Source organism: Plectropomus leopardus, chromosome 10, assembly GCF_026936395.1.
Source record: "Plectropomus leopardus strain MGB_pleo_1.0 chromosome 10, ASM2693639v1, whole genome shotgun sequence".
Classification (NCBI taxonomy): Eukaryota; Metazoa; Chordata; class Actinopteri; order Perciformes; family Serranidae; genus Plectropomus; species Plectropomus leopardus.
The window spans coordinates 9,070,447-9,086,765 of record NC_142185.1 but is presented as its reverse complement, the minus strand read 5'-3'; the positions used below and the strand labels follow the sequence as shown (position 1 = coordinate 9,086,765).

Sequence of the window (16,319 nt, the reverse complement as noted above, 5' to 3'; positions counted from 1 at the left end):
TGAACTGCAAAGTCGAAAATCTGAAAGCTTAACCCTTTGAAATCTGAGCAAATTGGTTTGATTTCTTTGAAAAACGTGGAGAAGGTAATGAGCAACTTAACAAGACGTGGCCCCAAGAATGAGCATAAAAATAGGCTAAAAAAAGTTACAAAAAAATTACCTGAACATAAGCAATAAAAAAGAGAGAGAACTACCTAAAAAATGATAAGAATTAAGAAAAAAAGTTTTTCTCCAACATCACTTTAAATATTATAATAAGAAATACAGTTCTCTTGTCATTTTCCCTAGTTTTTGGATACTTCCTTTAATAATCCCTTCAGGCCTCAATTTTTACTTTTTTATTTACAAATACAAGTTTTCTGTATGCAAGTCCAGTAGTTATTAGGTATTAATCACTGGCTAATTTTGCCCACCACATCAAGTCATGTAGTACTTACAAAATTGAATGGAGTAGCTATTTAAATGAAATTGGATCTATACATTTGTATTATTTCAAGCAATGAATAAAACCAGACTGAGCCATGATATAATTTTCTTGTTGTAAAAATTTATTTTAAAAACTAACCACAAAGTACTATCAATACAAAAAGTATAAAAAGTACAAAAAGCATTGTTCAAAAATAACTTGAGATGACAACATTTGAGTCGGCACTAATGGCTCTGTGGGTATGATTCGGAATACAAAAGATGGCATCTTAGAAGAGCACGTTCAAGGCATTGAATTCACATTGAAATGATTTACATTGTTTACAACCCTCACTGAGAACAGTGATAACACCAATCCAAAAATCAGCATTTTCGAACATGAAAATGACAGCATTTTCCCTTCTATAACCAAAAAATATATTCAAATCTGGGTCTGTATGGAAACAGGGAATGTTTGACAATGTGGGAAAAATAAAATATGCAGGCTATTGATTATTATTTAAATGGAATTATTAAAAAAACTGTTGCAGCTGAACTCAAAATTGTACCAAACCGTTTTCAGACTGCACTGGTCCACCAGCGAGCTTCAGGAAACTAAGACAGCAGTGAATGTCATTCTTTCAAAATACAATACCTGCCACAGTGACAAGAGCCTCTTTTCAATACCACAATACTCAAAACTAATACAAAAATAAAGCACAGTATCAAATACACGTTTTAAACAATACAAGACAATATCAAGAGTTACATGTTATTCAAGCATTACCCAGGTTCATTTATTCCTTTGGACAGAGGCACACCAAGTGTATTTCAGTTACCATCAAAGCACCAGGCTTGGAAATGTTGACCGGTGCCGTGCCAACATTGTCAAAACATTTTTTTTAAAATTAGATGTTGCACTTTTGAGAGAAACCTTTGTATGAAAACGAACTCAAAAAGTCTTCATCAGCATGACACTAACTCCAGTACCTATCTTTTACGAGCGGCGCCTTGTCCTTAAACCTTCTTTTTGCATCTCACTCACTACCTCGCAAAGATTCTTACAGTTTAAACAGGTTTTTTTTTGCACTACAACTGGCTTGGCCACTGCATAACAAAATGCCAAAAAACAGAGTTCCAGTTTAGGTCTAAGGCAAACTTGAGATGCATTCACTGTGAACTTCAAACAGAGGACAAACTCTTTAAAAAAAATGACTAATAGCTCTAAGTCTCGTAATAAAAAATATAAAAACAAGAATAGCTGCCCTGAGGGAGAAGAACAACCTTAACCGTTGTTGCTGCACGGCGGTAGTTTGTAAGCACTTTGGATCTTCAGACAGGCGCCTCAAGTATTGCTGGGCTGAGACGACCGCTCTCCTCCTCGTTTGACTCGATGCTCGACCACGGCTGGCCGTAACACTGGAAGGCTTGGGCTGACTTCATCCACCTCAAGCAAAATCACGCCACACAATCACACTCACACTTTGATTCCCTTTTATCCTCTCACTGATCCTGATGTAAATGAGTCTACAGTGTCAGCTGGGCTGATCAGAGCCTATGCACGGAGACCTGTGAACAGAGCGATGGTTTAAGTATTTCACCTTGATCGTGGCTACAAGATGAAGATAGAAATTTATGAAATGAGGAAAAAGTTGGAAGGCTCACCTTTTTCACAGGTGCTGCTCTGCTTCTCCTGGGCAAAGTTAAGTCTGTTCTGCTCCACTGCGGTGCCGTTGGACTCCGGGCTGCTGCTGCGTGACGGGCTGCTCTCCTCATTTTGGTAAGCCAAATCCAGATGCTGCTGAGCCAGTTTTAGGTGTCTCCGCAGCCTCTCCAGCTCCCGCGATGAGGCCTCGTCCCCGAACGACTCGCGACCCGAGTCTCCCAGGTTGTCTCTGAAGCCCATCTTCCCTGATGGGTCCTTCTTCACTGTGTGGTAGCCTGGAGGTGCCGATGGCTGGCGGCAGATTGAGGACCTCTGGCTGGACAGAGCTGGGTGGCGGGGAGTGGGAGGGCGCGGCCTCGGTGCACAAAAGCAGTCCCGAATGCCGCTGATGCCCAGGTGAAGGATCTCCAGCACAGTAAAGAGCAGACACAAGGCGCTGACGGCGTACATAATGAGAAGGAAGATGGTTTTCTCAGTGGGGCGTGACACGAAGCAATCCACAGTGTGCGGGCAGGGTGAGCGTGTGCAAATATACGACGGTACCACCTCAAGACCATACAGGACATACTGTCCAAACAGAAAAGAAGCCTCGAAGATGGCGCGTGAAAACAGCTGAAACACGTAGACCTTCATCAGGCCGTCGCGCTTGATGCGACGGCGCCCGTCATGCTTTTTGCCGGGCTTCTCCGCGTCCTCCTTTTCCTTTTCCGGCTCAATCTCTTCCAGGATCATGGGGTCCTCCTCCCCATTATCCTCCGCCTCCTCATAGTCCCGGTTGGCACCACGGCTCACTATCGGCATCCTCTTTCTCCCCCGAGGCCGGTAGTCCTCGTCCTGCATGCGGGCGATCTTGTGCATAGCAAAGCCGAGGTACATGATGGTTGGCGTGGTGATCATAATCACTTGAAAGACCCAGAAGCGGATGTGTGACAGCGGTGCGAACGCATCGTAGCACACATTTTCGCAACCAGGTTGCTGCGTGTTACACACAAATTTACTCTGTTCATCATAGTAGATTGACTCGCCCCCGACGGCTGTCAGCACGATGCGAAAGACGATGAGGAGGGTGAGCCAGATTTTGCCCACGAAGGTGGAGTGGTTGGAAATCTCGTCCAACAGGCGTGTAAGGAAGCTCCAGCTCATTTTGCCTCTGGAACAAGAGGGAACTTCTCAAACCTGCGCAGAAAAAGGATTTTTATTTAAACAAAGCCAAAGGTAGAAGAGAGTAGGGGTGGGGAAATAAAAAGAAAAAAAAATGATACAGCCTAGTATCACAATATTTTTAATGTCAATATTGTATCAATGCATACATGTCAAGTTTCGCTTTATCTATCAAATAAAATGTTAAAACTAATACAGATTCAACTTTAGGTAGTCTACTGGAATACATTCAAAATCAATTGCTTTATTTGAAATCCAGCAGATAAAAATTCCTGAAGTGAAATTTACAGACTGCTAAACTTTATCTTATTTAAATAAAACAAACGTTGACAAAATTTTCCTTCAAGGATGTAATTAGCTGTTGAAAAAAAGGTAGTGAATCACAATCTTTTATCATAATGCACAACATGCCACATCCCAGTAAAAAAACTTAGTATAATAATATAATAGTTGTATCAAGGGGTTTGTGTTACAATAACATTGTGTCATGGCACCTCTGGTGATTCATTTCAAGAAAACAAGTGGGTACGCCCAAGTCACATAAAAGACTGCATATAGCTTAAAATGTTATTTGAAAAATGATAGAGACATGAACTTATTACAGTTGGGACAAAGTCAAGGCAGCGGCTCACACTACGGTAAATGTTGACCTAATTACAGCAAAATGGAAAGAAATTATGTTTAAAATATTCATACAAGACACAAATACTTATTTGAAAAAAATAATTAACTAACACTGTTTACGTTTTATTATTAATGTGGTTGGGTACTTCACAATTTGATATAGCTTTTATTAACTCTCTCTGTTTTTGCATCAGATAGCCACATGGTGGAGCTTTCTTGTCTCTTGTTGAAACGTCCTAAATCAGCGATCGCTGCTTTTGCAAAGGGGCATGATCAGGCAAGGTTCCTACAGCTGTCTCTCTGTAAGATGTATTACTAAATCATGCAATCATAACCAGGCTGTTATCCAAAATGAAATCATGTGAACAGCCTGAGGCACATAGCACCGACGAAATGAAATGACGAACATTTACAGCTCAGGAGTTCAGAGACACGTTAAAGGTGTAACCATATATAATAAAATGTCTAGTCATGGTTTAATAATCTGACAAAGACTGCCAAAACTGAGCTGAGGCAATGAAGAGCATCTGTGGTTTAACACCAACTGTGACCAACCTCGTAACAACTTCTGCTGAGTAATTATCCAACACAATAAACTTCCACACTTGTAGCATGGAGGTGAGCTACAACAGCGCTGGTGATCTTTACGATCATACCACTCCACCGCTCTCTTTAAGGCATCCAATCACGTCTCACTTCTTTTAAATCTTCAATTGCTGCATGTTGCTATGGACCAAAGTATCTGCTTACGGGTCTTTTCAAAATGTTGTTTTTGCTGTTTTTAACCAGGGTATTATTAGCTCTTGGTGCACAAAATGGGACACAGATGTTATTAAAAATGTATATTTTCTAAAAGCAGTGTGGTAGAATAATTTAATGTCCCAATATTTCTGCCTGGTCAGTACCTTGGGCAAGAGTAGCAATCTAAAACCTTCAGTCACAATGTCGCTATACAGAAAATAGACTTTACAGACACATAAGACCCATGGGCTATGCCTAAACTCTGCAGATTGTCTCTCAAAATCAAAATTTAATCTTTCAATTTTATTTAAATTCCAAATTATGTTTTAAGCCAAAATATTGACAAGCCACAATCTTAAGAAACAAAATTAAGAAACAATCAGTTGGCTCTGAATAGGACACAAAAAGATTAGGCTAACTGACTTACAATGATATAGAACCAAAAGCCCAAGTAAATTCCAAGTAATCGATAATAATTGTGAATGTCTGGAGGTTTGTGAACATGTTGCCACCTACGACATCCTTAGTGTACCACACTTCAAAACCAAAAACTTGTACTTGTTAAGTTGGCTGTTAAAAATTTAATGTTTGCCTTTTGGGGTTTAAAATAGAAGCTTCTTACATCTGTTTCAAGAGCAGCTGTTTGGCAATTTTACCTACTTCAACTCTAAAGGAATATATTAACACAATATGGAGTCCAACAAATATAATCTGTATGAATATACATTTTTATGAACCTACTTTAACTCATGGTCCTTCAGCTTATCAACAAAAGCAGCAATCTTAATACACGAGCTACAGTGTTGGGCTCTGTCATGCCCATGGAAGCAATAAGCTGTTATTTTACTATACAAGTGCAATATTTTCAGTTTAGTAATATTAGAAAAAAATATACGTAGAAGACTAATGATTCCATTTGGGTCTGCACTTCCACTTAACTGCATCCACTAATATACAGTGGTGGTAGAGCAATTACATTTTTCAAGCTGTGATGAGCCAAGTTATAATGGAGTACTGCAATCAAAGAAATTTATGTGAGTGGACAGCTAATCAGATTGTGGACATCTAGGTTTGGGAGACCAGAAACTGGTCTGCTTGTACAGATTTCTGCCACGGGAGCGATTTGGGGCAAACTATGTGACAAATCAGGGTGGGATCTTGTGCTTCTAGCGATTCTAGTGATTCTTATTGTGAATCCAGCTGCCTCACAAGGTCACGTGATTTGGACAGATGGTAAAATTATTGTTCTAAGGTAACTTAATACTGTGCTTGAAAGAAAAATGTAGTTTAACTTCTGTGTTTTTTAAGGTTTGTCTCTAATGTGAGGCAGTTTTGTTTGTATGGAAGTTAGAAATAACGCAGGGAAATAAATGTGATAAAGTGCATATATTTATTTTAGTCCATTTCTTAATTAAATTTAAAGAACAATCACTGTATTACGATATATACTATTACTGTGAAATAAAGTTAAAAATACAGTGATAGATTTTGGCCATGTCACCCATCCCTATACACATTCATAATCAGCAGTGCACTTAATTTGTCAGTTTGCAATTTGGGTTAAAGTAATGTATGGACTGAAAAATGTATTAATGCCATCAAATAAGGAGCAAGGACACTACGGACTGTCCAGTAATCCCATAAACCAGCAGTGAAAAGCTCTTACAAATGATGCATCGCCTCTAGGTGCTCCAGTAATAGGAATGGTTTGTATTGGGCAACTCCCAGGTGTGAATGGGAGTTCTGTCTCTATCAATGTGACATTTGATGTTGAGTTTGGAGGAAACCATCCTTAGATAAATAAAGCATAAGAACAATGCACAACAAGTTTCATTGTGCAGCTGCAGCTCAGACACTCAGCACATCCTGATGAATGGTCGGCCTCAAGAGAGACTTGAATAAAGACTCACTTTCTTTGTTTGACCCTGTGGTCGGATTCTTTGAGGTGATCATTGATTTTTTTTAGTGTGTGATGATTAAAAGTTTACATTCTGATTGTAATCTGTGTTTACATGTGACAGACACACAGTGGGTGTATGACAGGGCATCTATGCGCCATGAGGTCCAGCAGTCTTCATGACAACAAACGTCCCATGCATAGTTGTTTATTCACTGCTTTTATGATGTTTGCCCGTTTACTGCTCACTAAGACTGCAGCTGTCTTTCATCTGTGGCTTTCTGCAGTGCTGCCTGCATGCTACTGCATCCTGCAGTTACACCTTAAAGTATGATGGGGGCAAGGTTTCAACCTTAAGACAACTGATAAAAGCTTCTTTTCAGTGTAAGCATGTGGTTTCTAACTAAAAAATGTATAAAGGAATATTTGCCACCAACTCAAATATCATATGGAAAATTTTAGGTTTTTGGGTAACCATAAAGCTTTGTTTTATTTGCTTTATTCTGCCATATCAGAGGTCACTGGATCACCTAAAATGTAAGCTACATTGCTCGTCTGTCAGGCTGCAAGAGACGTGTAAGGAATAGAAATCAGCAGCACACTTTGCTACCAGTAATCTAGGTTAACGGTTATGAGTTGCCCCGGAGCTATACTGCCAGAGCTGACATCCATGCCCAGGGAAAACCACTGCCTCACGTGAAAGCGTCTGTGGAAGAAAGTGTGTCAAATTTGTTTTAAAAAAAACCCTTCACAGATGTTCAAGTATTTCAATTATTGTATTTTTGTAACTTTAAGACCTATTTTGTATGTGCTACTATTCTGGCTAATTGCTTTTGGTAGCAACTTATTACCTTTATTGGTGAAAGCGCAAGCATGTCCGTTCAAACCTGATCTTAACACAATTTTTGTAGTTTTACACAACAGCACTACACAAGTAGGATGATATATGCTTAGCTGGCTCATACTTCATAAAAGGCTGGTTTATAAGCACCAGGATTTGTGTGTGATAATAAATAACATTAGTGTCTACAGATACATTTCGTCCAGGCAATTTCAATTTGGCTACTAGCCTACAGCCCAACCAGCACTGGATTTTTGAGACTGATTCCAACATTGACGCTTGTCCCTTTAAAAAGTGATCAATGTGGGGCGCCTGGTGGCTCAGTGGATAGAGTGGCGCTCCATATACAGAGGCTGTGTCCTTGCCGCAGTGGTTGCAGGTTCAATTCCAGCCTTGAATCTTTACTGCACGTCGCCCCCCTCCCCTCTCTCCCCCTTTCACACTTAAAATGCCCTGTCCATTAAAAGCAATAAAAACCCAAAGAAATAATCTTTAAAGTGATCAATGTATGCAGCGAGCCAGATTATAGCTCAGAGCTAATTCACATATGCAGTCCCCCAGTCGGTTAGTGTGACTCTATAAATTAGAATATATCCATCTGATCAACTAGAAGCAGTGTAATTATAAGAAGACTCAACTTCCCCAGATGACAGAGACGGCTGAAGATGGTGTGAGTCATTAAGTTGTTACTAGGAAAGTTCAGTCAATATTTGTGAACATACTAACTTGATGCGTGATGTCACCACATCTGTTGCTGCTCTGTATACAAAGAATGATGATGCGCTGTCTGTGTGCATCCACAGAATGTTTGTTTATATATATAAAATAGTATAGTGCTTCCCAATTCATTGTCTATGGAGCAGCTCTGGACTTTTTACTTGATGACCTTAGAAATATTCGTTTTAGCACTCTAGTTTTTGGATTGTCTTAGACTGTAGGAGAAACGTGTATGCATTTTGAAACCAGGTGCGGTCCCCCTTTATCTTGCCCCTTTTATCTTGGGGCTTTTGTTTTTTCAATAAAAGATGCCATCAATAAGATTCACAAGAAATCTGATACAACTAGCCAATTACCCCAACATCACAACTGTTACAAGTCCCATCTACTGAGACAGCATGGGCTTATCTATGACACTTCAAAAAGAAAAAAACAGGCTGTTTCCAAGAAGCAAAGTAAAGCAGCAGAGTCTCGGCGCTGGCTGAGCCCTGCAGAACAGAGGGGCTTTTGTGGCTCTCACATCTGGGAGGTTAGTTATGGATATCCCTCCTTGATCCCAAAGCCCTGAGGCTAAGGGGCCTTGAGCTTGAAGAGGAAAAGGCCGAAGAAATGCCCAGAATTAGTCAAACTAGGGAGTGACTTCCCCTGGATTGTGGTGGTGAGAAACAAGGGGGAGAAAAATAACATAATCCACCCGTGACACATAACATAAAAAAATGATTACTCAAGTTGTTGAGTCTGCGTGTGGAGTAAATATAAAGACACAGAAAATACGATGTAGGCTTCGTTATGAATGCCTCGCACGAATCGTTTAAACACTGAGATGCCAAAAGGAGAACTAAATTAATCCAATGTGGAAAAAAAAAACCCTCCGCGTGGCTAACGGGACAACGTCACCGCGGGACTCCACATGCTTCCACACACACACACACACACACACACACACACATATCCGTGATAACTAGCCTGAGCTAACGATGTGTACGGCTGAACCACACTTTGGACAACGTCATTGAGTAATATTACTACTTAAAGTAGTGTTTTACGCTATAAATGTGACCTTTCTCCTAAATATGAGATTTTATAGATGGGTGGGGGGAACAAGACACAATCCCTGCGCGTTCCTCCATCACCAAATCCAGCCTACATAGTCAAAATGCCTGATAAAACTGCCCAAATATTCCACATACCAGTAGAAATATAACGCCATGTGGAGATAACGACAAAGTATGTCGCGTCGGTATCCCAAAAAATGTCCTATCCCCCTCACAATGCGACCAATTTGTGTGCTTCAACGTTAATTAACAACGCCAGCCTGTGCGCGTGAACTTAAAGTAGTGTTTAAACAATACATTTACAGACCCTGGCTTTACGAAAAATGTTTTTTAAACCGCCCAAATTTAGCTAACAGCTTCATAAATGAGTCGGCGTGCCCCCACAGCAAAAGTTTTAAAGATATAACTTGAGCTGAACGCTATTGTTAGCCAAAGCTAAAAGGCTAAGTGTGGATGTTGCCGCGTCCGCGCGCCCGGGATTTGTTTGTGTGTTATCTTACCTTCAGTTGTGATTTTGGATCCTCTGCTTTTCGCCCGACGGCTCCTTGAAAGTTGTGTTTCGGGAGCTTTTCCTTCGTTTTCTCTTTATTAGAAGAAAGCCCTCCCGCTCTAATGTCAAGCCATCCAGTTTTTCCTTTCCTGCGGGGAGCCTGTGTCCTTCTCCAGTTGTGTGCTGTACTGCGGGGTGAGGACAAAGACTGTTCCCAAATCCCCCCCTCTTCTCTCCTCCCAGTTTCTGCCGGGCACCCCACCCCCTGTCTGCGCAGAGTGGAGGAAAACGATCAACTGCCAGAATTCCTGATGCAATCCTCCTCTTTCTGCTAACTTTAACCTCGACTACTCAGAGACTGGGGGAAAAAAACACTTACTGCAATCTGTGGCACCAGAAAGGATCAAAAAGCAAAAAATAAATGTCGTATATATTCAGCAAAATATATAAATAAATAAAGAGAAGATTTTTTTTACATACATAGGCTAAACATACCAAGAAAACCACCTAAAACTCTAAATACTACCCTAACCCTTTAAACCCCACACAGGGTTCGTACACATTTTTACCAATACTCCAGGACTAATGTTCCAGGACTTTGAGGCAAATTTTAAAGATAACATATTTTCTGAAAGGACCATCAATACCTTATCGGTTCTTTATATGACAATATAGCAGCTTTTCAAAATGTTTATTATTTAAAAAAATGAGTTCAAAGCAGAATTAGAAGTGATTTTAAGTGTTACTTTTAGAGCTATTTGTAGATCTCTGCTATATTCATATGAAGAAAACATGGTGATTAGTAAAATAATTTAGAAACTGTTAACACATTGAGAACCCCTTCCTAACACCAGTGACATGTTCAGGTTAAATGGGACAGCTGGTAAGGTACAATGGGACAGTCATGGTTGTTTTTTTTTTTAAATAGCTAAATCCATTTTTTTTAGTTCAGTCTCTAATTTCTTAAAACATTAATGTAACTCGTGGCTGTTTATTAAGATTGTCCAACGTGTCTGCCATGCTTTCTCTGTTCTTTTGCTGACTGTTTCTTAGGTGCCATGTTGTCTACAGCTGACATGTTTGTGTATGCTAATTGCGTGTGTGTAACAATTAGGAATAATTTTTGAGTACTGTGGCTGACTCAGACTAGCTGAATCATCCTAATTTTTTAAGTGATGATACAAAACAATGTCTTAAATATCACAGAGTGACACATAAAGAATAAGTCATAATTTTATAACACCTTTACCCCAAAAAACATTGGTTTTAATATTGACAAATGTCTATTTTTGTCAAATTATTTTATCCTATTTTACTTGAATACATTAAGTAAGCACTGAAAACCCTTTCTCATAAAAAGAAAAGTGTATTGTGAAGATATGTTTGATTTAAAGTCAAACAATCAATATAATGCAACATCCTAAAACCATTTTTGGTGTTATACCCATACTATTTGAGATAATTAACATGCCACATGGCTTTCCTTGGAAGATCTGTGACAAGTGGATTATTGAATCATTGATGTGCTCATACTAGCTATCTCAGCTCAACAAAAATGCTTGTTTTATGCAAAGCACATTTGTAGCAAAAATGAAATAACATGCTTAATGACTGTTAACAGTTATAGAGCCCATTTGCCTGATTTTACATGATGTCCTAAATTTCTGTTTAACACTTAAAATCTCAACTTCTGAACAATGCAAAGTATTTTAATCATCCTCAACACAACAAAGTCTTCATGTTGTAACCTGCAAATGTGTTATCTACGTCTGCCTACATAGCTCAGAACAGCAGGTGAAGATAGCGGCAGTCACACAGGAGTTTATGTGGTCTGTCAGGCAGTAGCTCTATCATCCTCTAACCTTCGTTTCTGTTGGCGATGTGGAACAACACACAGCTGATCTGATACTGAGTGCCCCTCTTCCTGCTGATGCAGATGTTCGGAAGTTGTTGCGATTGTGAGGCCCCTTCCTCCATGTCACACTTTCTGTGAAAAGGGCAGCACATGCGCTTCCTCAGACCCCCTTAGCATCCCTTTGAAGATGCATCCTATACTCCATACTGTTCTTTTATCAAAAGTAAAGAGGCATGATGCTGTTAAAAGACAGGATTGATGTTTCATATAAGTCACCAGAGGAATACTTTTTTTTATGCATTTCTGCAAACCACTTTTGCACCTCATATGTATCATATCAGCGTTTCTAAAATGATGTAGTATATGAGCTGACTTTGTCATTGAGAGGTTAAGGTGATTTTAGATGGCATGTCACCTTGATGAAATGGCTGCCAAGCTGTAGAACACTGCAGGCTACTCTACACTGAATGAGACCAACAAAAATAATGTGTTTTAGTGTATTATTGTTGTATTTCCATCAGCCTTTTATATTCCAAACGTGGATGTTTTGTAGCAATCAGTCTGTGTTTCCGTCTCCTTTTTAGGTCCCAAATGTAGATGTTTTATAGCAACCAGTCTGTGTGTCTCAACCTGCTTTTTAGGTTCTAAACTTTGGTGTATTGTTGCAACACGTCAGTGTGTTTCCGTTGGCGTTTTAGCTTCCAAATGGGCGTTATGTAAAGACCCATCTGTGTGTTTCAATCGACTTTTTGGGATCCAAACCTGTTACATCCTGTCCGTGTGTATGCATCGTCTTTTTAGGCTCCAAACGTGGGTGTCTTGAAGCGATCCGTTGGTGTGTTTTCATCTGATTTTTAGGCTCCAATTATGGGTGTTGTGCATTGACCTGTCAGTGAGGATAGTGCAACAAAAATCAGTTGTTTTTTACAAAGGTATCTCTGCTTTTCCTGCTGAGATTTTGCTAAAGCATTGTTTAAATGTACTGTTTTAATGTATCTTCCACATAATAATGTGCAAATGTAAGGTATCGGTGGTTTGCAAAAACATAGGTGACAAATATTGCTGGCATTTGTGTGCGAGGGAGTAGTGGAACAGCAGTGTCAGGAATCACAAAGTGAATAGTCAGTTGTCTTAACTCAGCACTATGCAGACTTGCTTATCTGTGAAAAAGAAGTGGGATCTACTATCTGCAGTATGGTGTTAGCCTTACACTCAATCAAAGGTGAGATTTCCTTTAAGCAGTTGAATTTCCAGTAGGCTTACACTGCACTTTCCCCAGAGAAGTGCCTTAAATGAGATATGCACGGTTACTCAGATTAAATATTGCAGGCATCCAGTCAGCATCATTCTCCTGAGGTAGTAACTCAGTCTGAATGATCACATTGTTTGCCCGGATTTGCTAAAATGCCAGTCTTCATTGCTTACCTACCTCTGAGCAAAAATGCAGACAAAGCAAATGTACTCTACTTTCACATATGGCTTATTGCGAATGGGCTGCAAAGGTCACGGAACTGCTGTAATATTTTTTTTTGGATTAAATGGCCACCGCTGGTGAAGGCACATTACAAGCAGCAGTTATTGTTTAATATCTGCTGCAAACAGGAGGCCAGTGGAGGAATGCAATGCCCCTCCCCCTTCTCAGGGAGCAGCGAAGCTCTATTGTGAACCACAAGCATGCTTTTATTCATGGGGTGTAATGTGGGGTGCCCTGGTAAACCACAGTCCAAATGACAGAGAGAGATAATCTGAAGACTGAGCAGCCTGGCCTCGTGGTCCCCTCAGACCATGAGGTTAGCTTTCTTGTTGCTAACAAAAAATAATATCTGCATGCATATTATTACACAGTTATTCTTGATATCAAAGTATGCTGGTTGGGATCAGCAAAATCGCTTTCATTCTGTTGTGTTTTTGGGTGTTTTTTCTGTCTTTCCACAGCTAATCTCACAAACTACTGGACCAATCGTCCTAATATTTTTTGCGCACAAGTATGACTACATGCTCTATGATATGCAGTTGCAGTGATTTCCAATTGTTAAAAAAAAATCTTTTTTTATTGACCACTTATACTGTCTCTAATTGCGGATGCCTCACTCTTAAGTAGCTGGTCGGGGCCGTAAGTTCTTTGGAAATCGGCTCGGCTAAAAACACAGAAGCCTTAAGGTCTCTTGCAAGCCACTTTTTTGGCTTTTGTCAAGGCTCAAAAATAGACATCCATAGAACAGTTTGGTCTCTTTTGAACCAGAGCATCTGCAGATTAATTCAGTACCTGATATGTTATGATCCACTGAAATTAGGCACGATATGAGATGAAATACTCCTTGTTTTTGTCATTTCCTTTGCTTGCATGACTGTAGGGAAGTCAGGAGGGACACTTTCCAAGCATTTTGCCAATTTCTTGAGTTGTAGATTTTGTTGATTTGCTGATTTTTCTTTGACATTTTTGCTTCAACCATAAATAAGTCAGTAGATTACATAGTAAAATGATTAATTTTGTCTGTTTCAGATGTGTTTTACTGTAGTTTCATACTATATTTTCATCATTGGGTACTTTTGTTTTTAATACTTGAAATATATTTCCCTAATTATACATACTTACTTATCCTTAAGTAACATTTTCATTGCAGGGCTTTTGCTTGTAACAGAGTGTTTTCACAGGATGGCATTAGAACTTTTACTTAAGTAAAGCGTCTGAATGCTTTGTCCACCACTGTGAACAACATGGATCAAAGATTTGTGGTTGTTAATGTGGTTGATTTTATATAGATTTGTGGCACATACACACATTTATCCAAATGATTTATGTACTTATCTTGTGAACACTGTACTATGTATGACCTCCCTGATAAAAAAAATATAAATAAATTATCTATAGTTTATATATAGCTTATGTAGCTTATGTACAGTGCCTGTAAAAAGGAAAACTTAACCTACTTTGTGCAACCTCATCAAAAGCAGACAATGCTTGTCTATTTATTAGCTTCAGGAATGTGCTGTCTGCTAAGAATACAAGAATTGTCTAGAATGACCATGACACGCTCAGGTGGCTGCCTGGTGTAGACCTGCATACCACTGAGCATACCTCTAATGTAATGTAATAGCTTCTGAACCCAAGGCTGTTTTCCACTCCCTTTATTTTGGCATGGCCTGTTTATTCATTGTGTTTTCAATGCCATTTGGTATCATTTTCATTGCTGGGGCAGTGACTCAGAAGTACCACTTTGGGAACGGGAGTGGTGCTTTTCATGTTGGGATACATTTTAAGACAAAAATTAAGACAGTTTTTCAAGAGGGTTGAAGGGGTTAAAACAAAGCCATTGCCTACATCATTTGTTTTTCTCCTTCTTCCATCCACGTTATCTTTTTTAAAAAAAAAACATCCTCTAAAGATAGGCTAAGTTGAAAAACAGCTCTTCAGTGTTGAAGACTCAAAACTGGTAAAACTGATTGTTGTGTAAATGCTGATGTAAGACCTACAAAAAGACTTAAATCTGCTTTCCCAATGGCCTGTGATTTCAAACATCCATCTATTGCAGCATTTCAGTGTGGGCGACAATAGGTTTTTTTAAACATAAATAGCATTTTGTGATTCATCTACATTATTGTGTATATAGCCAAACATGGCTTGTTGGTTTCTGCATTACCTCTTTCATCTCTGTTGCACCACAAAAAGAACATCTGCACTTGCTGTTCTCAGAGTCTGCTTAGTAAATGACAATTTTTCTTGCGGTGACAGCTCCACAGATATGATGTTGTAACATTTCAAGAGGTGAAAGGGCTTTGCTCAAGACTTGCCCTCTTATTTGCTCCAGAACCCGACACATTGTGAATCATCCCCTTGTGATATTTGCTTTCGTGCCAGACACACACACTTTTAATGAAAGACTCACCCTACGACTTGAGCCTGAATGCTTGTGTAAGTTCTGCAAGGATGGCCATAATGTTCCTCTTAAGACTGTTGTCGTCAGCTTTTTTGCCAGCAGAAGGAGCTGAAATGCTTGAGCGAGCCAAGATGATGGAAAAAAATATGCATTGTGTTTCCTCAACTTTTTTTTTGTAGGAGATGATGAGTATTTTCCTCACTATGTCACTAACACTGTGAAGGGATTCCCTTTCTCTCTATATAAACACCATCTTTTGCAGAGTAGTACCACATATGCTCAGCTACAGCCACATTAGGGCGTTTGAGTTAGCATAAATGCTTTCTGCATACTCTTGCTGGTTTTAATCTTTTAACTTGGATTCTTGAGGCTGTCTCCCTGCCAACACACCCAGGAAAATGCACAAGGGCGCAATTCATTTTATTAAATGGCATTAGCACAAGTTTAAGCTGGCAACCTTCCAAAATGACTTTTGAAAAATGACCAGCCATCATTTCGCAGTGGGCCAAAGAGGAATTCCTTTCTCTTGCAGCTTGGTTGTCAGTTGTGAAACAGTTTACATTATTAATTTGTTCACTCCTTGTGGTTGCTTCATTATTCTTCATTATAAGTCTTTGCTTCAACTATTCATACTTCCGTCACAAATACCTGCACCTGTAAAGTTTTTGGCAATTATTCACTGGGTCACAGCGGTAAGGCCTAGCCTGCATTGTTACAGTGTAATTCCCAGTGCAGCAGGGAAGCTGAGTTTCCTGCCAGCAAGACTAATGCGTTCCATCTGTGTGTTGTTTAGGAGTCCGTGTATCCCAAATAGTACCTAATAAAGTTCTGCTTCAGATCAGAATGACTGAGTTTAACTTAGCCCCAAACCATAACAGATATAGAGGGGCTGAACTTGTTGTCAGTGATAGAGACAAGTGAAGACAACACGATCCCACAAATATCTATATCACAGCCAGTGGTAAACTGGTAGTGGTATTTGATGAGTT

The 16,319-nt window shown here is 39.5% G+C and overlaps 1 protein-coding gene across 1 annotated transcript; it reads right to left on the bottom strand.

Moving 5' to 3' along the window:
• Positions 1-527: 527 nt before the first annotated feature.
• Positions 528-9,839, bottom strand: gjc4b (gap junction protein gamma 4b). The gene is made up of 3 exons (XM_042494418.2): positions 9,608-9,839; positions 2,071-3,247; positions 528-1,974 (listed from the first exon to the last, which is right to left on the bottom strand). Exons 2-3 carry the CDS (start codon positions 3,212-3,214, stop codon positions 1,961-1,963), a joined length of 1,158 nt encoding a protein of 385 aa, XP_042350352.1. The 5' UTR covers positions 3,215-3,247; positions 9,608-9,839; the 3' UTR covers positions 528-1,960.
• Between the last annotated feature and the right edge of the window lie 6,480 nt (positions 9,840-16,319).

What these genes read in the sequence shown, in the direction of transcription:
- gjc4b (XM_042494418.2), bottom strand. Translation starts at nt 3,214, where the DNA reads ATGAGCTGGAGCTTCCTTACACGCCTGTTGGACGAGATTTCCAACCAC.